The sequence below is a fragment of the Pogona vitticeps genome, chromosome 3 (genome assembly GCF_051106095.1).
Source record: "Pogona vitticeps strain Pit_001003342236 chromosome 3, PviZW2.1, whole genome shotgun sequence".
Lineage (NCBI taxonomy): Eukaryota > Metazoa > Chordata > Lepidosauria > Squamata > Agamidae > Pogona > Pogona vitticeps.
This window is the reverse complement of record NC_135785.1, coordinates 239602103-239619962: the sequence shown is the minus strand read 5'-3', so window position 1 is coordinate 239619962 and position 17860 is coordinate 239602103. Positions and strand designations below refer to the sequence as shown.

General features: G+C 41.9%; 1 protein-coding gene across 4 annotated transcripts in view; it reads left to right on the top strand.

Annotated features, from left to right (window-relative positions):
• The window catches only part of MTUS2 (microtubule associated scaffold protein 2), a 352715-nt gene that overhangs the window by 296841 nt on the left and 38014 nt on the right, over window positions 1–17860 (top strand). The window contains exon 1 of one of the 4 annotated variants that reach the window (XM_020788606.3): window positions 14514–14780. The exons of the other annotated variants lie outside the window; for them this stretch is intronic. Coding sequence (XP_020644265.3) covers window positions 14727–14780 — 54 coding nt within the window. The 5' untranslated portion in view covers window positions 14514–14726. Of the gene's footprint in view, window positions 1–14513; window positions 14781–17860 lie in introns of those variants that run through there. 4 annotated transcript variants of the gene reach the window in all.

Sequence of the window (17860 nt, the reverse complement as noted above, 5' to 3'; positions counted from 1 at the left end):
TTTGAGCATATCCATAGTTGTTATGTCGGCACAGCCCAAGGGATTGAGGGTAATGGACAGAGGGCAGGAAAGGAGTTCAGAACTGCTGGATATATTACTTTGGTTCATTACAGCATGTGGCATGCCAAGCAGAGTATAACTAAAAGGCACAAATACCTAGTTCAAGAAATCTAATTCCCTGGAGATTCTCTTCCAATATTTGCTATACACAACAGGGAATAATACACCAATAACAATATTTTCTGGTATGTCTTATTCCAGGAGATGACAAGTCAGTGGCATAAAAATGAAATTGATTGTTATAATAAAACACTAACAAAGCTTACCTCCCCCTCCTAAAAATTCCAATTATAAGCATTCACTTTCTGTTCATGCAAAACCATCGTTAATCAAGGGGAGCTGCCTGACAAAACTGCCTTTGTGATAAATAAAAAGATATCCAGTTTTATAGGGTCAGAGAAAATATATTGACATGTTCCCCATTTCCCGGGGTGGTATGAAGTACAGGGTCAGTCTTGGCTGAATTTTGTTCTTCTCGAATGAGAGAGGAAGAGAAGCACATAATTATATTATAATACTTACTTTATTTTAGAATATACAAATAGAGTTTCTTGCGGGGGGAAAAACAAGTAGACTTCTATGAATAAGCATCAGTGCCACTGATCCTGCTCCAGATACCCACTACGAGATCTCCAGGTCCTGAAATCCAGCTAAACCAGCTATTCTGTGCCTGCTGTTCCCTCTATTGAAATTGTAAAACTAGCTCCATACTGTCTTTTTGCTCCCTCTCTTAAGTACAGGGTATTGTCAGACACTCAGATAAAAGGGTTGAAAAGCCAGTAAAATACAATATGGAAATGAATTAACTTAATGCTCACTGCTTTAGCAATAAAAGCTATTGTTGCACCAGGGGATATTACCTCAGAAATGTTAGTCATTCATTCCCAGAAACCAAGAAATGAATTAACTGATGCATACGTTTTGATATATTGTAGATAGTGAAGTGGTTACCTGGACTTAATGGCTTTATTCTCCCTAGAATTTAATTTCTCCCCAGAATTTCTACATTCCTGATACGTTGGGTGGGGGGAAAGATACCTACTGTATTGTAGTGGATAGAGTGAGAGACAAAGATTCATGAGGCCTGGGTCTGAATCCCTCCTCAGCCACAGAAACGCACTAGGGGTGTGGAGCCAGTAAAGCTACTCTTTAAATATCTTGCTTATCTTGAAATCCCTAATAGAGTCACTAAAAGTTGTTTCCCACTTGAGGGAACAACAATATGTCGAAGCAAAAGCAGCAGTAGCAACAACTGCGGTACCAACTTTAAAAGTCGGGGCTGATCTATTTCCAGTCAAAAGCAGTGTTCCTTTTGGTTGCTGTTGTTGTTTTCCTGCTGAGCAGATGGTGAAAGGCTGATTTTGACCAGAATCTGTGCCTTTTGCCCTGTCTTCCCTTTTTATTTTTTAAATAAAAGGGAAGGCAGGACAAAAGGTTCGTGGGAGGTTTATGTTGTTTGGAAGCAAACCTTTGAGGACAGCAAGGTACAGAGCTTCCTGTGCAGAGCTCATTTCCATGTTGGAACCTCCTAGCTTTGAAGCCTTTAACTAACTCTTCATTTGTTTTAAAAATGGTGAGAGGAAAGAGAAACTCCAGAGACAAAGTTGCAGAGAATAAGAAATGTACAGTGGTGCCTCACTAGACGATGATAATCCATTCCACTGAAATCGCTGTTTAGCAAAATCATTGTCTAGCGAAAAGCATTTCCCCATTGGAATGCATTGAACCCTGTTTAATGCGTTCCAATGGGGAAGAATTGTCATTGTCTAGCGAAGATCGGCCAGAGGAAAGCTGCTTTGCAAACCTCCGATCAGCTGTTTAAATCGCTGTCTTGCGAAGTTTAGGTGGTCCTGAAAACACCTCTTTTGTGAGCGCGGAGGGAGCTGTCAAAATCGTTGTCTAGTGAAAATCGGTTTGCAAAGCAAGGACCAAACATTGTCCAACGAAATTCCCCCATAGGAATCACTGTTTTGCGAATCACTATAGCGATCGCAAAAAGTCAATGTCCAGCGAAAAAACTGTCATGCGGGGTAACTGTCTAGCGAGGCACCACTGTATAAGGATTTCGTTCCTGGGAAGAGCAACTTTCAATGACCTGGTTCTGCTGTCCAGTATGGGCACCAATAACAACCAGCCCTGGTCCCTCCCACAGTGAGCTGTACCTATCCATGCTCATTTTCTGTAGTACTTTCACTTCTGTGTAAGTTCCTTCTTAAGTCATGGCAGTTATCCTACCTACAGGAGTAAATCCAAACCAGTGTTTGCTCCTCCTGCTCTGATGTTAATCATTTACTTGGGAACGGGCATCATTTTGTTATTGAGAGGAACTTTATACTTAAATGTAAAAATAGCAAATGAACATTTGGGACAATGTATCTATTCAGTTTTCCATTCTTGAACCTAAGCAGTTTTGTTATTTAATAAACAGAGTGGAAGAAGGGAAGCTACAAGAAACTGTGTTAGCTCCCGTCCCTCCCAGCAGAATCGTCCTGTTTGTTGCTGACCCCCGTCACCTGGTACTAGCTTGATGTTTATTTGGAGGACCTCTGCACTGTGGGATGCTGGACAACAGCTCCAGTTGCCCCACTGAGTTCACGTTCAATCTTAGGAGTACCATGCATTCTGTCTGCATACAAATGTGCAAAAATGCTCCATGTTAGGGGTATTTGTGAGACTGAAGCATGTCCTGGAACAATTCCAAGAAAGAGCAAGGAACTGCACTTCTCCCCCCAGCATGGAACAACAACATGAATTCTTCAGATAGCCTTTGTAAGGTCAAAAAGAGGGTAAGCAAGCGGAACTGATGAAAGAAGAAATCAAAAGAAATGGACTCAGTAATCTGAGCTATGGCAACACAAGGAAAGGATGAGTGACAGCTGAAAAGAGTAGGAAGGAGCTTTAAGAGGCTCCTTTTGGCCCATATATAGGGCTACAATGCTGGGAAAGTGGAAGGCATCAGGAAAAGAGGAAGACCAAGTATGAAATGGACTGACTCTCTAAAGGAAGCCACAGGCCTGAATCTACAAGAGCTGAACAGAACAGTTGAGGACAAGATATTTTGGAGATTGCTCATTCATGGGGCCACCATAAGTCAGAACTGACTTGATAAGATATAGAACATGACAGGAACGTGTGTGTGTGCGTGCGTTTTTATTTCCTGAAACAGTATTACACTAAGTTTGTGGCTGTGGAAGGATTATTGTTTTATTGGGTTTGAATGTACAGGCCACACAGTGGGGGCCCTGCGTAGATTCTCCTGTGCCATAACCATTGGTGTCCTCTTATTCACAGGAACGTTTTTGCTTTTGCTTTTTGTTTTTGTTTTTAATTAGAGGTCAAAAGTAATAATTATGTGTCATCAAGTCAATTCTGACTCCTGGTGTCTCTTTCTGGTGTTTTCTAGGTGGAGAGTACTCAGGGGTGGTTTGCCATTTCTTTAGTTTGGGGGCACCCTGTGACCGCGCAAATTGTCCAAGGATAAATGATATCTGACAGATATCTGACTCACTGATCTATCAGGAAATACATGGATTACGTCACTGACCCCAGGATGGAGTGGTTACGGTTTCTCATAAAGAATACAGAATGCATCAGTCCAATCTGTATGCCTTTTATTCAAGAGCTTTATTCAAGGATAGAGGGGCTAGGAGGGGATTCCGTGCACCCTTGCTCATAGGTATCTTTTTAGCCTCTGTGTAAGCCAAAATGCACCTCTTAAGCTCCTCCCTACTCTTTTCAAATCAGTAACATTTTCTGCTCCACATTGGTCCTTCCATAGACCCTGAATAATTAAACCATAACATCCCAAACTTGCAGCAGAAATGCAAAGAGATGCTGGTCAAAGCACATTTTGGTTTGAATGGGAGGTGAGGTGGAGACTTTCCTATGTTTTATAAGAAGTGATCTAGACAAAATTCTTGAATCTCATGAGCACAGCACAGTCTGGCCCATAGCCTTTCTGTGTGAGGCAGATTTATTTTCCTAAGCCTTAAAAATCTCCCCCTTTCTTATTGGCCAGCCTTCACAAACTGTGCCCTCTACACGTATTTAGTCCCGTGCACTGGCTCTTTGTGTGTGTGTGTGCGTGTGTGTGTGTTGGGAGTCCAGCACATCCGGTGGGCACTAGGTTGCCATAGGCACAGCTAGCAAGGAAACAGGTGTTTCATATCTGTGCACCACACCACAGCTTAGGAACATTACTTTTATTTTAGCCAGCACTACTTATGATGGTTGGAGGATTCTGAGAGTTAGAGGCAGAAAAAGTAACTTCCAAGATCAGCCGTCACCTAGACAAAGTTTTCCCTAATTGTGAAAATATAGACTGGTTTTTCAGTATTATCTTCGCAACATGGAGACTGCTTCAATGGATTTCATTAATGGCAGAGGGAGAAGAAAGCTAGACAGCTACTTCCCATACCAGACTGCAAGCCTGATCAGTGAGGAAGAAAGCTGTGTTTAATTCATACATGTCTGTATATATTAGTTATTGCTTGTATGTGTAGCTTATCTTTCTTTCAAACAGCTCAAGCTATTCACTTTCATTTTCACAACAGCTCTGTGAAATCAGTCAGGCTGGGGGTGGGGAGTTATCCAGAGTTACCCCATGAGTTTTGTGTCCCAGGGAGGGCTGAAACCCAGATCTCCCAAGTTCCAGTTCAGCACGCATCACATTTGATCTTTGCTGCTGGTGTGAAACCCCTGTTTCCTTTCCTTTCAGGCACATATGAAGGGGCTAATATGAGAAGTCTACAGGGAGCGTGTCAGACAAGGGGGCCATAGAGCTAAAGAGAGATGGTACATGCATAAGCATGATTAGAAGATCCAAGCTGATTATAAATATTTCTGCTGCTTAAGAAGAGATTGACCTGACCAAAACATTTACCAGACCAAAGATTGGGAATTATGCTGAGCAGCAGTCTACTTGGAAAAGCTTTTCCTCTCATTTATATGCTGCTATAAATCATGTGATGTAAATATACCCTGAATTAAGTAAGTATAACAGTGTTGGTCACGAGTGGACAAACTGTGCTTCCCCAGAGCTCCCTATGTTAGAATCTATTTTGAGGGGGAAAAAGATTCAACAAAATAAGGCTTCAGAGTTCAGAAGCATTGCTTTCCTGCTTCTGAGCCGAAATGAATATATTGCAAGTCTGTGCATGTTTACACAGAAGTAAACTTCATTGGTTTAGCAATTCAGACTTGGTGGGCCCTTTAATCTTACTAAGGTTTAAGCATGTACTGTATAACTTAGCACATGGTTACAGCTTTAGTGAAAAACTTGTCTAAAGAATAGTTTGAAGGTTAATGCCATTATAGGAAGAGCCCTACTATCAGGCAAGAGAAGATGGATCACTTAGGCTTTAAAGGCAGCAGGGAGGGAAAGAAAGCTATCTCACTTACAGGGCAAAATTACAGGGAGGTTTGGAGCAGCATGCATTTGGGAAGAATTGATAGATGTGGAACAAGGAAGAATAACACAACAGTAACAGTTATTATTTATTTATTTATTAGATTTATACCCCGCCCATCTAGACCGAAGTCTACTCTGGGCAGCTAACAAAAATGGAATAAAAGCATATAATAAAGTAAAAAAATAGCAACAGTAATGTGGCACAAGATGGGGAAATGAAAAAAAAATCAAGTTATGACAGGAGGGAAAGCCTGCCTAAAGAGCCAGGTCTTATGTTTGCTCTTAAAAACACCAAGCAAGGGAACCAGACAGATCTCTGAGGGCAGACTGTTCCAAACGCGAGGAGCCACTGCTGAGAAGGCCCAGTTTCTTGTTCTTTCTCTCCGGGCCTTCCTTGGCGTTAGGCCCCTCAGCCGCCCTTCCTGGCTAGAACGAGTGGTTCAGGTAGATTTATTTATTTATTTTATTTATTTATTTATTTGATTTTTACCCCGCCCCTCTAGACCACCTAGATCTAGGTGGGAGGAGGCATTTCGCTAGATATCAAGGTTCTAAACCATTTAGGGCTTTATATGTCATCATTAACACTTCAAAATCAATGTGGAAATGAATGGGCAACCAATGCAAGGCAGCCAGAGTGGGGGAAATAAGCTGATATTTTCTCGTCCCACTGAGAAGTCTGGCTGCTGCATTCTGCACCATTTGAAGCTTCCGCATCAATCTCAAAGGTAGCCCCACATAGAGCACATTACAGTAGTCTAATCTCAAGAGTACAAGTGCATGGACCAGAGCACCCCAACATCAAGATAGGGACACAGCTGGGCAAGCTGCCACAGATGGAAATAGGCAAAGCGGACCACTGACATCACCTGGGTTTCCATGGTGAGCTCCAGATCCAGATGGACCCCTAAGCTGCGAACCTCACTCTTCGCGGTGAGAGTCACTCCCCCAAAAGAGAGGGAGTTTCCCAAACCACCAATGGAGGGGCCACCCATCCTCAGGACCTCTGTCTTGTCCTGGTTCAGCCTCAGTCCATTCTCCTGCGTCCATTGCAGTACAGCCTCCATGCAGCACTGAAGGGACGGAGCGGCATCCACCGTTGTTGGAGAAAGGGAGATGTAGAGCTGGGTGTCATCAGTGTACTGATGGCACGAAGCCCCACACCCCCTGATGACCCCACCCAGCGGCCTCATGTAGATATTAAACAGCATTGGAGAGATAATCGAGGCTTGCGGAACCCCACAATTGAGGCTCCACGGGGCTGAAACACTCTCCCCAGGCTGTAATCTCTGAGGACAGTCCTCCAAGAAGGATCGGAGCCAGGCAAGCACCAGGCCACCAATTCCCAGCTCGGAGAGCCTCTCCAGTAAGATACCATGGGCGATGGTATTGAAGGCAGCTAAGATATCTAGGAGGACCAGCAAAGACATTTTGACCCTGTCAGCCTCCCTCAGCAGGTCATCAAACAAGGTGACCAATGCCATTTCCATACCATGGCACAGCCTGAAGCTCAACTGGAATGGATCCAGGGCATTGGTTTCATCTGAAACATTGGTGACAGGCCTATAATTGCCAATGTTGTGCACCACCAAACTAGGTTTCTTCCTTATAGGCCTAATGAGTGTCTCCTTGAGAGACCCATTAATTATTGCCGTGTCCCATTCGGTTGTTGTACTCCTGGCTGCTTTGATTAGCCAGGCCAGGCAAGGGAGGTGGTGGTGGCACAACAGCGGTCAAGTGCTTTGTCCACCATATCTGCCATCACAGGCTGAAAGAGACTGAGTCTCATCGGGCAAGGCTGCTCGATCTACTGTGTTCAAAAAAGGAAAGAGCTCCCAGCAGATGGCCTCCACGTTAGATTTTAAAAATGCTCCAAATTGGTCAGGTGAAATACTAGTAGAAGGCCAATTACTACACCTTGAAGTATTAAAAATTCACATAAAATGCATAATTATAATGCATTGAGGTAAGTGAACTTTGATGATAGCAGAATACAAATCACTGTGGAAGGGCTGTCCTTACATAGGAAAATCTCCAGCTGATGAATTAGCCAAAGCCGGGAAAAGATGCTAGAAATACTTTGATAACTAGAGATGATGTTGGCAGAAGGGACCTTTCCATCATCCACATCTGCTCCTTCAAGGCAAGGGCAAGTTTGAATCCCAGCTTCCTTGGCCTTGATGGGATTTCATGTCACTGTATTGACCCTTCATCCCATTACTTGGCCCAGGCAATAGTTCACTTCTCCACAGTCTCAGTCTGATGCCAGGAAATAGCATTAACACATTAATAACATCTCACTCATCAAGTGATGCCATATAGATGTACAGAGCATGGCAGATAAGATGGAGCATGGCCAGACCAAACAGCTCAAGTGCCATGGGGTTGAGCAGGAGTATTCATTTCTGAAACAGACCTTAAAGGAATGAGAGAAATCATTATACCTCTGATGCCTGCCTGAAGAAAGGAGCACCTGAATAACCCCATTGCCACAAATTTGGGGTGATAATGTGCTATCACTTCTGTCTGACTATAGTTAAGTTTATATACTCTCGATCATCCTGTTTGTTTCATTAGCCTAAATCCAACTAGTAGCCCCAACTCAACCAGGACCATTGAATCGACTGACAAATGGTGACCCATAATTTAGTGTCCAGAATCCAACTGAATAATTGTGACAGTGTGAGTCCATTAGCATGAATTTCGCTAGGGAATTGCCACTAGTTAAGAGATTGCATTTTGCATTTCATGTTGCATAAAAGGCACACAACTGCTATTCAACAAGAATTTCAGCCTAAACATCTTAACTAGTAGTGACTTGCCACTAAGATTTATGCCAGCAGGCATTAGGAATCAATAACATTCTAGGCAATAAATGTCATTGATTCAGTGGACTTACTTTAATTGTTACCAGTTAGAGTCATTCCATTGTCCTCAATTTTCTGGTAAAGCAAGGAACTAGGCTTTACACCTCAAAAAAAGATGCTTGGCAGGGATTGAGTATTCCCTCTTTCAGCATCAAGGTCAAAAATATGACTCTCAAACAAAGCTTTGGGGCTTAATTCATGTGTCATCTAAAGACTTGACACCAGGATTCGAACCAGTGTGCCAACATAACTGCAAAACTGTTATGATGGCAATTACAATTCCATGGTTAGTACAGGTGTAGATAAAACAAATCATGGTTAAGTGAGAAAGAAAAGAAAGGAGGAGTCATGCTAGAGAGGAAAGAAATGGGCACAAATACATGTTTCTCAGACTAGATACCAGTTTGAAACCACAAGTTGCAGGAAAACACGGCTGTGACTGCAGCCAGACCATGGAATGAAATAAAGACTAAGGATGAAAAAGAATGAAGAAGGAAATGGTAAGTGTAAAAATTTGAGTGGAAAGAGAATGTGAGAGTTAAAACTAAGCAAAGACATGGCCATCTTGATGAATAGGTGTGTCACATGACATCAAGTTGCTCCCAACTCATGACAACTCTAATAAGGTTTTAATGGGTATGTAAGATATTAAGGGGTAGTTATACTAGTAGCATGCCCCAGTGAGTTTCCTGGCTGAACAAGAGTTTGAACCCAGGTCATCCAAGTTCTAGTCCATCACTCTATCTTCTGTACCACTCTAGCTCTCCTGCATAAGGTGAATGGGTGAATAGGCATAGACCGAAAATGAAACTAAATGGCTTGTCTCAGAAAAAAGCATTAAAGAAAGAAAAACTGGGTAGAAAAGCCAAGGGCACAGCATGCATGTCAAAAACCACATAGAGTCTGTAGGGAAATGATGCAATTAAAATACTGTATAGTACTGATCATTTGCATTGCAGTGCCATATGATATCACTGAAAAGCCAAACCTTTTAAACCATAGGTTTAATTATGCCTGCTAATGGGTTTCACAACCTGGTTGTAAGCTCTTACGGACTCCATTATGTCTTTAACGTACCTATAAAAATAAAAGATGACTGACTTCACAAGTGAAAACAACTGTTTGAAAAACCATGATGAACTGCATACAGTATTTAGGGACTGGAGCAGGAGGGAGCTTCCATCTGAATATGGAGGACTTTCTGATCAACCTGATTTTAAAGTGTTCCCTTCAGCTGGTGAATGGTTCTTTTCCCATTGTCATGGACCTCTAATGCCATATGATATAATTGGGTAGGTTTTGAGGCTTTTTAAAGTACTCTGGTAACCACATAATAAAGATACATTTCTCCCTTTTTTTGAAGCAAAGTTGTCAATTTATGAATGGAATGGGATACATGTATATCCCACCTTTTCTTCAGTAATCTTAAAACACAATACGTGGCTTGGTATCTCTAGTTCTATGGGATGAATCAGGTTGAGTGAGAATGACTGGCCAAAGGTCACTCCATCTATTTCTGGATGGTGGAGGCTTGGTGACAGAGAGTCGCCGGACGCTGCTTTCTCCAACTATTGCTGTGGTTTGTCCTTACACAACCCAACCAAAGCTGAGATTTGGGATGGATTCAATTGTTTCCTTATCATTTCCATTTTGTATGCTTTGGCCCATAATTCTGCATCCCTGTTGATCTGTATTTTAAAAACAGTTCTTAAAATAGATACAGAGATGTGTGTTTTATGTGAAGCTAGGCAGGTTATCCCTCCACCTCTTTTGTAAGTCTGTCAATGCCCCACAAAAATGGAGGAAACACATGAGACTTTCAGGCACATGGAATGTTCTTCATCGTTTTTCAACACTGAAGAATTTTCAATTGGTGGTTGGAATTCCCAAAAGGAAAGCTTGGACAAATTATTTTTTACCTCTCCTAGTATCCTTTAAACAAAAAATGGCTTAGCTACCATACCTTGGCTGGTGTTTCATAATAATTTGGGGCAGAATGCCCTATAGCCGTGATCTCTAAGCTAGGGCCTCCAGATGTTCTTGGACTTCAAATCCTGGCCAGCAGAGGTGGTGGTGAAAGCTTCTGGGAGTTGTAGTCCAAAAACATCTGGAGGCCCAAGGTTTGGGACCACAGCCCTATAGGAGAAATGCTGCATTGTGGTGTAATTCTAGGTTTCCACACAAGTTGTCCTTATCATTGCTACTCATTCAACTTTCCAGGAGGAATTTGTAACACAGCAGCAGCCCTAATAGCAAGTGCTGGGTATTTAAGAAGCTGCCTTTTTACTAAGCCATGCTGCCTGTCCATGTAGCCCAGTATTGACTAATCTGACTGGCAGTGGCTTTCCAGGTTCTCAGTCATAGACTTTTCTCTCACAGGGCAACCTGATCCTGTTAATTTAAGATGCTGGGAATGGAAGCTGGAGGTTCAAGTCTATGTTCTACAGCACCAGTAACCACAGGGCCACCCCCTTTGGCTCTGATTATTTCTATTTGAGATGAAGCTGAAACTCTAAACTCAGAATGGGAAAATTGCAGCCCTTGGGGTGGGGTGGAGTCAAGGGTAGGCTCCCAGTGTTCTTGGACCCTCCCAGAAGCAAATAGCAACCATGATGGCACTACAAGGAAAGGAGAGGAGATGCAGGCATTGGCAGCAAGATGAGCCTTTGAGATGAATTAAGGCAGCAGTAGCTGCCACAAACTGGGGCACAGGGGATTTTGGTGGGTAAGTTTACTTCTCCCAATGCTTTGCCATCAGAGGCTGCCTCAGCTTAAAGGTAGGGCTGTTTCTGTACCCCAGATGACATGAATGTGAGACAATAATCAAAGCAATTTGATACAGTCCATCTGAAACATCCCTCTAAAGAAATGGTGCATTCTGTCTTAATATGGATGTAGAACAATAGTCAAAGCAGTTTGCTACTTTATTCTTAAAGGCTGATATGGAATCAGCCATAGACTATCTGCCAGAAGAAAAAGCAGAAGAAATAAGAGGTGAAGTGACAAAAATTCTACAAAAAGCAAAAAACCCAAAAAGCAATATAGCAAGAAAGGAGAGAAATGCTATCAAGTCTCTAAACTCAGATCCGGACATCATCATTCTGCCAGCAGACAAAGGCAATACTAAAGTAATCATGCAAACAGAAGAATACAAGGACAAAATCAGGGAACGTCTAGACCTCACCACCTACAGAAAACTGAAACAGGACCCAACCAAAACAAAATCACAAAACAAACAAACATGCTGATCAGGAGTTCCTCCCTGCACCCCAATGTCCTTCAATGAATCTGCAAGACAGAAGCTCTCTCAACAAGACTATATGGATTCCCCCAAATCCACAAAGACTCAGTCCCACTCAGGCCCATTGTAAGTGCCATTGGCTCCCAGACATATGAATTAGTAAAACACCTAGCGACCCTCCTACAGACCCACATTGGACAAACCTCATCCTGGATCAAAGACTCAGGACATTTCATAAGCAAGATCAGCACCCTATTCACCAAGGTACCGATAAAGGACACTCTGACATACAGTAGATCTTTCTAGAAGACATCAAGGCCCTTTTCCAACACTGCCTAATGACCAGCTACTTTCAGTGGGATAATGATTTCTATGAACAGACAGATGAAGTGGCCATGGATCGTCCCCTCAGCCTGGTTATAGCAGACTTCTACATGGAACATTTTTAAAACAGGCCCTGGCTTCAGCACCCTTCGCACCCACACTCTGGTTCCAATACGCAGATGACACCTTCGCATATTGGAACCATGGTGAAGGAAAACTGGAAGAATTTCTAAACTATCTCAACAGCATCCACCCAAATATACAATTCACCATGGAAAAAGAAATAGAGGGCCAACTCCTTTCCTTAGATGTCATGGTCATACACAAACCTGACCTCCTATTAGGACACAAGGTCTACAGAAAACCCACACACACAGACAGGTACCTACACAAAAACTCCAACCACCACCCACGGCAAAAATGAGGCATAATCAAAACACTGGTAGACCGTGCGAATTGGAACTCTGTGAAGCTCAATTTCCCAGGACTGAACTCAAAGATCTGAATTGGGCCCTACAGGCAAATGGCTGTTCTGCCATATATCAAAGGGGTCACAGACCGCATGGGGAAACTTTTGAAAAACACAACCTACAAACAGTATTCAGGACCACCACAAAAATACAACAAATTTTAGGGTTAACAAAAGAGAAAAGGAGCCCCCTCACCACTGCAGGAGTATACCGGATACCATGCAGTTGTGGCCAGGTATATATTGGGACCACAAAACGCAGCATCCACACCAGAATCAAAGAACATGACAGACACTGTAGATTAAAACAACCAGAAAAATCGGCAGTAGCTGAACATGGCCTGAAGCAAGCTGGACATGAAATTCTATTTCAAAGCACAGAAGTACTGGACAATACCAGCAATTATTATGTTAGACTACACAGGGAAGCCATTGAAATTCACAAACACCAGCAGAACTTCAACAAAAAAATAAGAAAGTCTAAAACTCAATAAAGCATGGCTCCAGCACTGAAAAATACAGCCTGCAAAAGGTCAACGAACTCTACCCAGACAAGGACTGGGGAATACTGCACACAAAAGACTAGCTAACAACATCCATCAATCACAGTGATAGATAATCTCTCCCCCTTATCACAACTACACCCATAACAAAAACACCCTGCTCACCAGAATCACCAATCTCTTGAAAAGGACAAACAGCTGATCCCACAGCTACAAATAGTTAACTGTCCCACACACTACATCGGAACACAGACAGAGTTCTAACTCCTGTCCTCTGAAGATGCTAACCATAGAAGACTGGCAAAACATTAGGAAGAAAAACCTTCAGAACACAGCCAAACAGCCCGAAAAACCTACAACAACCAGTTTGCTACTCTTTAGCAACTTTTCTATGTGTAAACCACTCTTTTCCTGTCTTTCATAGAATCATAGAAAAGTGAAGGGGCCTACAAGGCAATCAATTCCAACACCCTGCTTATTAATTTTGCATATGAGTGAATTAAGAATAAGGCAAAACACTGAAATAGGCATTTTATGGGACATTATGGATGTGAACATTAAGTAATCACTTGTCTGAAGTCCTTAGCATGTGAAGGAACTACAGGCATTGGCCTATGGACCTGTATACCTGCTACTCAAGTCTCCAGAGTCTTGGTCAGACATCTTTCCCTTCCCATCCACCTTAAAACATAGCCATGATGGCAGGAACTGTACCTGGGAACTTCCATATATGAAATATGTTTTGTGCCACTAAGTTACAGCCCCTTTGCCATGGCTGTTGTTCATAGGCACTGCTGTGTTTGTTTGGTTTTTCTGTCATTTTGGTATCCCTCTGTGGTATCTGGTGTAGCTTTTGCAACAAATTAAGCATAGAGTTGTAGAATCATGGAGTTGGAAGGGGCCTATAAGGCTGAGTCCAATCTCCAGCTCAATGCAGAAATCCAAATCAAAGCAGATCTGAGAGATGGCTGTCCAATTTTCTCTTGAATGCCTCCAGTATTGGAGTGCTCACCACCTCCCAAGGTAACTGATTCCATTGTTGTAGTTCTCTAACAGGACATTTTCCTGAAACTCAGCTGAAATCTGCTTCTTGTAACTTGAGTCCATTATGAATCCTGCACTCCAGTATTATTGAGAACAGATGCTGTCCTCCCTCTATATGACAGCCTTTCAAGTATTTGCAGAGTGCTATCATATCACTGGTCTTCTTTTCTCAAGGCTAAGTATGCTCAGTTTTTTTTTAAAATATTTCCTCTTGAGTCTTGGTTTCCAGCCCCCTAGTGATCTTTGTTGCATTTCCAGTCTCCCAATCATCCTTGTTGCATGTAGCCAGCTAGTTATATTCTACTACTGCAGACAGCTGAGGATGTAGTCAGCTGGATGATAATGGCAGAGAAAGGGCTGGGCGAGGCTGGGCAGAGCAGCGCGGACTAGACTGCTCAGTTCTGCAGGGAGGAGCATCTGGGTGTCCTCCGAGTGTGATGAAACCGATCGAAGGTACTGAGGGTTTCTTTCTGTCCATCTGCCTCCTTCTGAGAAGGCGTCTCGTGCCAAAATATCCCTCCCTCTTTCCCTTTCCCTCTGGCAGGATTTAGATATGCTGTGTTGCCGGCGCTGCTGGCTCCGCCTCTTCTTCCTCCTCCTGCGTTCCTGAAGTTAATAAGACAAGGGGAAAGCAGGTAGCTGGAGAAGGGAAGCTTTCTCACACCCATACACATTACAAGTTGTTTCCATTTGGAGCAGGCCATCTATTCCTTTCCTCTTGTTTGTTTAAAAGCATCCTTGCCGCTTAGGAGCTAAACACACCGACATTCTGAATGAAGTGGTCTGCTTTTTCAGCAAGCCTGCCAGAATGGGCCAGTGTTGCTGCAAGCTCTATTACTGCCTCCAGTGCCTGGATCAAACGGTACACTTTCGCCTCTTCCTTTTCTTTTCTTTCCCTTCCTCCCTCCACCCCCCAACTCCCTCCTGCTTCTTAATTCAAAGAAGAGAGTAGTTAGCATGTTAGCCCTGCTTCTTCCTCTAGCTGATGCAGTTAACTAGGAGGGAGGAGGGTATGGTGATGTTCATCTGCTTTATAATGTGCTGGCATCTCATTAGCTGGTACCAAATAAAACCATCAGCTTTTACCCTGGCACTGCAGTACCCTGCATCAGTTGCAGCCTGCAGTAAAAAATGTAGTCATTATGTTTTGGGGAAGTTATAGTAACATGCAGTTAAAGAGATGACTTGCTTTGTTGACTTGATTCATATTCTGTGAATGTGACCTGTAGAATGCAGCTATAACTGTAAGGGCTCCCATTATTTTTCTTTTGTTTGCATGGGGAATATTTGGCATTTCATTTTGTAGTACAATCCCAATCTTTCACACAAAAAACATTTGCAACTCAGTTTTTTTCTTGTATCTGACAGCACTGTGCATGTTGAATTGAAATGTGTTATAAGAATCAATATACCCTATAGCTGTTAACAGTTCCAAAGATTACTGGAGAATAGCATGTGGGGGGAAAAAAGACAGAATGTTATTTCTAACCCACAGGTTGTTGTTCCTTGCCTCTGTATCTTAGTTTAACACTTTGAATTCATTGATGGAACCAAGGAAAAAATTGTACATCAGCTTTTAATTTGTTTAGCAGGAAATACAATGCCAAAAACTCTCAATAGTGCAGTAGATTTTATTGGAGAGCCAAACAAGCTTGATAATCTACTGAAAAACAAATTGAAACTTCCTCTGGTTTTATTATTATTATTATTAAATATAGTTCTGAGGTATGTTTCCATCAATGTTAAGGAAAATGTATGGCTCAATATAGAGATCATCATACTGGGTGCTCTTGAGAAAATGATGGTGATGAGTTGGACATATAAACTTTAATCTAAAAGAAACAGTCTGGGGAAGAGAGGGTACCTAGACCTAGCTATCGAAATGGCAGTTTGTAAAATGTTTTATGGGAAAGACAGAGAGCAGGTAATTTTGACTCTCAGTCCCAATAAAACTTGGCTATTGCCTTTCAGAAGAGTCAGATGAAATATCTGTTGAAGGGAGGGCTTTAGGAAAACCTGTACCTTATACTGCTTTGCAAATCCTTGTATTCAGAATGGTGCAACAATGACTAAGCACGATGTCTACATCTTGCCAAAACAGATTAGATTTTGTCCAAACAAGAGAAGCAGAAAGTCATGTGGGAGTTAAAACAAAGAATGTCCTACTCAGACCAAGGAGACCTGGATTCAACCATAGTCTCTGTAGGAGGTTTCTGCATCCATAATATGCACATAGCTTTGGGTATGGTGATGTAGAACTGAATGGGATAATCACTGCAAAATAGTTGTGAGATAATTTGTAGTAATACTAGAAGCGTTTTAGAACTTGGGGTGATGCTGAAAGCTTACAAAGTCTCAAAGGGGTCTACTCAGAATTGTCTCCTTGAATTTGGTGGGATTTATTTACAGATAGGTATTGTTGGCTTGCAGCTTCAGATGTATGCTCCAAGTATATTTACCATGTAGAGCAGTGGTTTCTAATCTTGTGCCCCAGATGTTCATGGGCTACATCTTCCAGCAAGTGGTGAAGGCTTCTGGGAGTTTTATTCCGAGAAAAAACCTGGGACTCAAAGATGGAAGCCCCTGATGGATAATATCAGGTGAATTTAGGTGACTAGAAGCTTGGTTAGAGCCCATAGTGATCCCTTCCTCTTGAAATTACAAAACTTTGGTTGGTTGTTTATAACATTTTCATTCTGTTTTTAAGAGTGTATGTTACCCACAAGGAGGCTTACAAAACACTAAATCTTAAAAAGAAAGAAGGATAAAACATAGACGAGCAACGTCCTGAGGTGCTGAGGTGGAGGGACATGTTTGATCTTCTATGTAAGGAAGAAATAGGATTGCATAACAACTCCAGATTGCGTCTCTCCAAAAGCCGTGGGTTTGCTAAGATTTGTCATGTAAACATAATTTCACACATAGAGATGCCTGTTTCAGGCTTCAAAGGCTTTATTTATTTATTTATTTATTTATTTATTTATTTATTTATTTTATTTTATTTTATTTTATTTTATTTTATTTTATTTTATTTTATTTTATTTTATTTTATTTTAGAAGTAGAAGTGAGAGGCAGCATAGAAAGACCTCAAGTTTGTATTGAAGGGTTAGGGGGCCTCAGGTGCACTTCCTCACTCTGTAGAAATTTGAAGAAGTTTCCAACAGTGGCCATGATGAGGCATCTGAAGCTCAGTGATGGCCACATGTCCTGTAGCTTGTCCCCACCATAGTGTCTCTATCCATTGAGATCATTTTTAGGAAATAGCCATTAATGGATGTGCCGCCATAATTTATCTGGTTTTATCTGGTTTTAGTTGGTCATCTTCTCTATCTTGTGATATCAGGAAAGTTGTGAACCCACCATGACCTGTTCGGAAGCATATTTTATTTATTTGTTTATTCTGTCTAATATATAAGCTGCCTTTCTGCTGATAAGGGAACTGACAACGTTAAAACAAATAGAATTAAGAACACAATAAATTATACATTAATACATTAAAACAATTAAACTATAATAATATGTAAAATACCTTGAATGATTAAAAGCATTTACAAAATTTAAAAACTACAGTAACTTACTCAGCTAAAAGTCAGCATTCAGAGACTCATTTATGGTTAATAAAAGCCTGCCTGAAGAAGTGGATCTTCAACTGTTGGCAGAAGGATTAAAGGGAGGGGACCAACCTAAGCCCCTCAAGAGGGAGCATTCCACAACTTGAACGCAGCGACAGAGAAGGCTCTCTCTCATGTTCCCATCAAATGTGTCTGTGATAGCAATGGCAATGAGAGAAGGACATCTTATGGTAATCTTAAGGACCAGGAAGGCTCATATGGGGAAATACCCCCTTGAGAGAGCCTGGATCCAAACCCAATAGGGCTGTGAAGGTAATAACCAGTGGTTTGAATCAGGTCTAGAAACAGACCATAGCCATTGGAGTTGAG